Genomic DNA, 7,477 nt, shown 5'->3' with positions numbered 1-7,477 from the left:
GGGGGGAGAATTCCCAGGATTTCAGGTGGGATCCGCTGCCCTGGGTGGGAAATTCCCAAAATTCCCGTTTGGATTCGATGCCCTGAGTGAAAAATTCCCGGGATTCCTGCTTGCCTGAGTGGCAAATTCCTGGAATTTCTGGGTGGATCCGGTGCCCTGAGTGGCAAATTCCCAAAATATTCCCAACTGGACCCATCCTGTTTCCCAGGGTGGAGTTTTTCCCAAAATCTGGATGAAGGGGGGGGGGGTTTGGGGGAATTTTCAGGAATTCCGAGGGGTCTGGGAATGTCCCGATGGAAAAGGTTTCTCTGGGATTTGTAAATATTATAAATAAATCCATGGAATTCCCAAGGAACCTTTTTTTATCTCCAGGTTTTTTCCCCCAAAAAAAAAAAAAAAAAAAAAAAGAGGGAAAAACGCTGGGAAGGGGGGAAATTTGGGGTTGGGATTGGATAAAAGGGATGGGATTTGGATCCCAAATAACTCCTGGGAAAGGAGGAGCGGATCGGGAAAAGCTTCGGGATGACGGATGGGAAGGACACAGAGGGATGGAGCCCAAATTTGGGATAATGGGCTGGAAATTCGGGATAATGGGCTGGAAATTCGGGATAATGAGGCGGGAATTCGGGATATTGGGCCGGGAACGGGCGAATTCCCGGGACTGGGAATGAACAAAATCCCGGCAGAACCTTCCCGGCTCCCGGGGACCTTTGGGATCTTCGGGGTCCGAGCGCATCCCGGGGTGGAATCCCCCATTCCCGGCAATTCCAGGCGGGAATCCTGGCGGGGAAAAGGAGGCAAAGCTGGGCCGGGACCGTCCCAAGGGAATTTCCCGGGAAGGGGATCCCAGCCCCGGGACGCGCGGCCCCGATCCCTTTTGGGGTGCCCTTTTTGGGATCCGCCCGGTCCCGTTCCCGGAGCAGCCGGGCTGGAGCGGCGGCCGCAATTCCCGGCGGGAAGCGCTGGCAGGCGGGGCCGGCTCCGCTCGCTCCCGGCTCATTCCCGGCTGGAATCGCGCCCGGAGCCCGCGGCCTCAGCTGCGGCCGCGCCGGGAACGATCCCAAAAAATCCCCTCGGGGCGGCGGGGAGGGGATTCGGGCCGGGAATGTGGGGTTCGGGGTGATGGATGTGGGATGCGGGATTTGGGATGGGAATGTGGGATTTGGGGTGATGGATGTGGATTTGGGATGTGGGATTCGGGATGGGGAGTGATGGATGCGGGAAGGGCCGGGAACGATCCCAAAAAATGCCCTCGGGGTGGCGGAGAGGGGATTCGGGAGTGTGGGATGGGGATTTGGGATGGGGATTTGGGATGCGGCTGCGCCGGGAGCCGCTCCAGGCTCTGTCCCCCCTCTGTCCCCGCATTCCCTGTCCCCATTCCCTGTCCCTGTCCCCCTCTCCTGTCCCTGTCCTCATCTCCTGTGTCTGTCCCTCTTTCCCGTCCCTGTCCCCGTCCTCATCTCCTGTCCCTGTCCTTGTCCCCCTCTCCTGTCCCTGTCCCCCTCTCCTGTCCCTGTCCCTGTCCCTGTCCCTCTCTCCTGTCCCTGTCCCCCTCTCCTGTCCCTGTCCCTGTCCCTGTCCCTCTCTCCTGTCCCTGTCCCTCTCTCCTGTCCCTGTCCCCCTCTCCTGTCCCTGTCCCCATCTCCTGTCCCTGTCCCCCTCTCCTGTCCCTGTCCCCGTCCCCAGCCCGGCCCCCCCCGCCCGGGCTCCGCGCCCGCCGCGCTCGCAGCTGCTCCCGGAACGGCCCCGGAGCCGCGGGCGGCGACACGCGGGGCTCAGCTGGCGACAGCGGCGGGGACAGAGCCAGGGCCAGCACCGCCAGCACCGCCAGCATCGCCATGGCAGCGAGCGGGGACAACGGGGACAGAGCGGGACAGAGCGGGGACAGAGCCGGGACAGAGCGGGGACAGAGCAGGGACAGAGCGGGGACAGAGCGGGGACAGAGCGGGGTCAGAGTGGGGACAGAGCGGGGATAGAGCGGGGACAGAGCGGGGACAGAGCGGGGATAGAGTGGGGACAGAGCGGGGACAGAGCGGGACAGAGCCGGGACAGAGCGGGGTCAGAGTGGGGACAGAGCGGGGATAGAGCGGGGACAGAGCGGGGTCAGAGTGGGGACAGAGCGGGGACAGAGCCGGGACAGAGCGGGGACAACGGGACAGAGCGGGGACAGAGCCGGGACAGAGCGGGGATAGAGCGGGGATAGAGCGGGGATAGAGCGGGGACAACGGGACAGAGCCGGGACAGAGCCGGGACAGGGACAGGACAGGGGACCCGAAAGTCCCGGGACGCGCGGGAGGGATCCCGAGACCGTCCCGGGACGATCCCGGCGGGTCGGGAGCTCCGGGAGGATCCCAAATGCGGGATGGGGGCGCTGGGATCTCCCTGGATGCGCGGCGCATTTCCCGATTTTTCTGATTTTCCCGATTTTTCTGATTTTCCCGATTTTTCTGATTTTCCCGATTTTTCTGGTTTTCCCGGACAATCCCAGCAGGGCGAGAGCAGAGCCGACCCCAAAGGTCGCTGTGTCCCGGCTGGACTCGGGATCGCATTCCCGGCTCTTCCCGGGATATTCCCGGGTTTCTCCCGGGCTGTTCCCGAGTTTCCTCCCTTTCACTTTTCCCTCTCCACCGCAGGTGAAGTTTCCAGGCGGGATTTATGGGATGGATCCCAAAAGGACCCGCAGCGTCCTCAGGGATCACCCGAGGGTTTCAGAGCCTCGGGATCCGCCGGGAATTCCGCTCCAGGCTCCCTTTTCCCATTTCCCGGACCGGGAATTCCGCTCCAGGCTCCCTTTTCCCAATTTCTCGGACCGGGAATTCCGCTCCCGGCTCTTTTCCCCCTTTTCCCGGCCCGAATTCCCGCTGGAAAGGAGCACCGGGAGCAGCTGTCGCCTTTTCCCGGCCCGCATCCAGCGCGCCCCTCCCGGGGGGCTCCCGCGCAGCCAATGGAATCCCGAATTCCCGGTTTTCCATATTTATGAGGGAAAAGGGAGGGGGAGCGGGAGAGGCCAATGAGGCTCCCGGGGTCGGGCCCAGGGTGGATAAATTGGGAAATTTTGGGGGGAGCGGCGAATTTCCTCCTTGGAGGCTCCGGAGCGGCGCCGCCGCCCCGGGAATTCCGGGATCGATCCGGGATTCCCATCCCGGATCCGTCGCGGGACCTCGGGAGGATCCAGGGAAAGTTTTTTCCTTCCTCCGTGGATGGATGAGCGGAGCGGATTCCAAATCCTGGGAATACCTGGAGGAGAAACCCCGGAGCCCGGGAATGGTGCGGGACGCGGGGTAAGGCGGCTCTTCCAAGGATCGGGAATGGCTCCGAAACCGGGATCCGGGCGGGAATTCGGCCCCAGATTCCCGGGAAAAGGCTCGGTCCCGCTGCCAGGTTTGGCTCCCAAACCCCTTCGGAAAAAGGGTTTTTCCTGGGAGGGTTTGGGAGCGGGGAAAAGGAAAAGAACCCGCCTGGAATTGGGGTCCTGGACACGTTTGGTTCCAAGGAAAATTGTCGGGAATTTCGTCACTCCGCGGGTCGGGAATGGCAGGAAAAGGGCGAGGGAGGAGGTGGGAAAAATTCCCGGGGTTTTGCTGGGAAAGGTGGAGGCTGACCAGGAATCCTTGGAGCGGCTGGATTCAGGAATGGGGCGGATTTCCCGAAAAATCTGGGGAGGGAGAGGCGCTGGGAGCAGGAATTCCACGCCAAGGAAAAGCTCCGGGATAACCCAGGCCGGGAGTTTGATTGGATCTGGGAATGAAACTTGAGTGTTCCCAAAAAAGCCTCCTGCTTCCCATCCAGGTGGGGGATCCACCCCGAATTCCCGGGAATCCCAGATCCACAGGGCGGCTCAAGGGGCCAAATCCCCAAATCCCCGAATTCCCAAATTCCCGTCTCGGAGCGAAGCCGAGTCGGGAGGACTCCCGGGGGTGATCCCGAACATCCAAATTCCCGGGAATTTCTTCGGGAGAGTCAGTGGGGATAATCCCCCGCCCCTCTCAGGATTTTGGGAGCTCTCGGGCGGCTCTTCCCGAATTTTTTTTGGGGGGGGGGGAAATTCCCACCATTCCAACCTTTTCAAAAATCGGGATTGGGGCCGTTGCTGCCCTGTCCCGGCGGGATTTGGGATCCGTTCCCAGCCGCTTTCCCCATCCCAGAGTTTTCCCCGTGGCATTCCCGGATTTCCCGGTGCGGCAGCCGGGAATGGGGATGGGGACGAAGGTGAGGATGAGGAAGGAAAGGAGAGGAGCATTCCCGGCTCATTCCCAGCTCATTCCCGGCTCATTCCCGGCTCATTCCCGGCTCATTCCCAGCCGCTTTTCCCATTCCAAAGTTTCTCCCCCTTTCCCTGGAGGCGCCCGGATTTCCAGGGAAGGCAGCGGGGATGAAGAGGAGGAGGATGAGGATGGGAATGAGGATCGGGATGAAGATGAGGATGAAGATGAGATAAAGATGATGAGGAGGAAGAAGATGAAGATGCCGAATATGAGGATGAGGATGATGAAGATAAGGATGAGGATGATGAAGATAAGGATGAGGATGAGGACGATGAGGATGAGGACGATGAGCGGGGGGCGGGGCTCTCGCCGTTCCCGGCGCTCGGGATTCCCTGCGGATTCCCGGGAGCAGCTGCGGCCGCTCCATCTGCCGGGAGCGGAGCCAGCGGGGACAGACGGGGACAGACGGGACAGGGGGACAGAGGGGACAGCCAGGGGGGGACAGAGGGACAGCCAGGGGGGACAGAGGGGACAGCCGCGGGGACAGACGGGGCTCATTTGCGACACAAAGCCCGCCCCGCCCCCGCCGCGCATCCGCCACCTGCCGCCTCCGGAGCGGCCCCGGCTCCCCGGGTGCCCCGAGCCCCTCCGGCTCCCCAAAACTCCCGAGCCTCCCGGAGGATCCCTCTCCTTCCGGGAGCTGGAATTCCCTGAGTTTGTTTCCCCAAAGTTGATGGGATTTGACTGGGAAAAGCTGTGGAAAATCCTTTATTATTTTATTATTATTTATTATTTTATGTTATTTATTTTTTATTTATTTTATTGTATTTTATTTTATTTATTTTTATTATTGTATTTTAAACTTTTATTTTATTTTATTTTATTTCATTTTATTTTATTTTATTTTATTTTATTTTATTTTATTTCATTTTATTTTCATTTCATTTCATTTCATTTATTTCATTTCATCTCATTTCATCATTTGATCGTACCTTGTTTCACCTTGTTTAAATTTTTACCTTTTTTTAAATTATTATTAATATTTCATTTCCATCATTTTATTTGATGCCTCTGCCGGCTCCTTTCCCTCCTGGAGCTGAAATTCCCGATCTTTCCTTTCCAGGCCCGTCGGGATTTGACCCCTGAGGGCTCTGGAGCCGCATCCTGACCCCAAAAACCCCAAAAACCCGGGAAAAACTCGCTCTCCTTTTTATGCCTCCGGCCGATTCATCCCCTGGGGAAGTTTCCTCACGGAGCTCGGAATTCCCAAGGAAAATGCCCCAATTCCCGGCTGGAATGTGATGAGGAGGAGGAGGAGGAGGATCCCCACGGGCCTGGCTGGGAGCCGGGGACGGGCGCCCCAAATCCGGGCACTTCCCTGCTGAGGTGACCCCAAAACGCCCGGAGGTGTCCCCAAATCCCTGGGATCAGTTTGGAATTGTCCCCAAACCCCCAGGATCACCTCAGAACTGTCCCCAAGTCCTCAGGATCCCTTTGCGGCTGTCCTCAAGTCCTGGGATCTGTTTGGAATTGTTCCCAACCCCCATGATCCCTTAGGAATTGTCCCCAGGATCCCTTAGGAATTGTCCCCAGGGTCCCTTTGGATCTGTCCCCAAGTCCCTGGGATCTCTTTGGGTCTGTCCCCGGGGTCCCTTTGGATCTGTCCCGGGATCCCTTTGGATCTGTCCCCAAGTCCCCGCGCTCCCTTAGGATCTGTCCCCAAGTCCCCGGGATCCCTTAGGATCTGTCCCCAGGATCCCTTTGGATCTGTCCCCGGGATCCCTTAGGATCTGTCCCCAGGGTCCCTTAGGATCTGTCCCCAATTCCCCAGGGTCCCTTAGGATCTGTCCCCAAGTCCCCGGGATCCCTTAGGATCTGTCCCCAGGGTCCCTTAGGATCTGTCCCCTGGGTCCCTTAGGATCTGTCCCCAGGCTCCCTTAGGATCTGTCCCCAATTCCCCAGGATCCCTTAGGATCTGTCCCCAGGATCCCTTAGGATCTGTCCCCAGGCTCCCTTAGGATCTGTCCCCTGGGGTCCCTTAGGATCTGTCCCCAAGTCCCCGCGCTCCCTTTGCCGCCGTCCCCTCCCCCTGACGATGATGCTGAACTCGGAGCCGCCCGCCCTGGCCGTGCCCCCGTCCCAGCCCGACCCCGAGCCCGCCCCGGGCCCCGGTGCCGGTGCCGGGAAGGAGCCGCTGAGCCGGGAGGAGCGGCGGCGGCGGCGCCGGGCCACGGCCAAGTACCGGACGGCGCACGCGACGCGGGAGCGCATCCGCGTGGAGGCCTTCAACGTGGCCTTCGCCGAGCTGCGGCGCCTGCTGCCCACGCTGCCCCCCGACAAGAAACTCTCCAAGATCGAGATCCTGCGCCTGGCCATCTGCTACATCTCCTACCTGAACCACGTCCTGGACGTCTGACTGTCTGTCTGTCCGTCTGTCCGTCCGTGTGCCCGTGTGTCCATCGTGTCCGTCCCTGCTGCCCACGCTGCCCCCCGACAAGAAACTCTCCAAGATCGAGATCCTGCGCCTGGCCATCTGCTACATCTCCTACCTGAACCACGTCCTGGACGTGTGACACGTCTGTCTGTCCGTCCCTGTGTCCATCTGTCTGTCCATCGTGTCCATCCCTGCTGCCCACGCTGCCCCCCGACACGAAACTCTCCAAGATCGAGATCCTGCGCCTGGCCATCTGCTACATCTCCTACCTGAACCACGTCCTGGACGTCTGACTGTCTGTCTGTCCGTCTGTCCGTCCGTGTGCCCGTGTGTCCATCGTGTCCATCCCTGCTGCCCACGCTGCCCCCCGACAAGAAACTCTCCAAGATCGAGATCCTGCGCCTGGCCATCTGCTACATCTCCTACCTGAACCACGTCCTGGATGTGTGACACGTTCGTCTGTCCGTCTGTCCGTCCGTGTGTCCATCGTGTCCGTCCCTGCTGCCCACGCTGCCCCGCGACACGAAACTGAGATCGAGATCCTGCGCCTGGCCATCTGCTACATCTCCTACCTGAACCACGTCCTGGACGTCTGACTGTCTGTCTGTCCGTCCCTGTGTCCATCATGTCCATCCACATGTCCACCTGTTCACCTGCTACATCTCCTACCTGAACCACGTCCTGGACGTCTGACCGTCCGTCTGTCCGTCCCTGTGTCCGTCTGTCCGTCCCTGCTGCCCACGCTGCCCCCCGACATGAAACTGAGATCGAGATCCTGCGCCTGGCCATCTGCTACATCCCCTACCTGAACCACGTCCTGGATGTCTGACTGTCCGTC

General features: G+C 59.9%; 1 protein-coding gene across 1 annotated transcript; it reads left to right on the top strand.

Moving 5' to 3' along the window:
• Nucleotides 1-6,300: 6,300 nt before the first annotated feature.
• Nucleotides 6,301-6,621, top strand: NHLH1 (nescient helix-loop-helix 1; the record flags this gene model as incomplete). The annotated part of the gene is made up of 1 exon (XM_084222936.1): nt 6,301-6,621. The coding sequence occupies one exon, from the start codon at nt 6,301-6,303 to the stop codon at nt 6,619-6,621; it is 321 nt and encodes a 106-aa protein (XP_084079062.1).
• Between the last annotated feature and the right edge of the window lie 856 nt (nt 6,622-7,477).

The sequence above is a fragment of the Fringilla coelebs genome, assembly GCF_963513975.1.
Source record: "Fringilla coelebs genome assembly, chromosome: 29".
NCBI lineage: Eukaryota > Metazoa > Chordata > Aves > Passeriformes > Fringillidae > Fringilla > Fringilla coelebs.
Note: the sequence above shows the minus strand (reverse complement) of the source record. Positions and strands in the feature narration are given on the sequence as shown.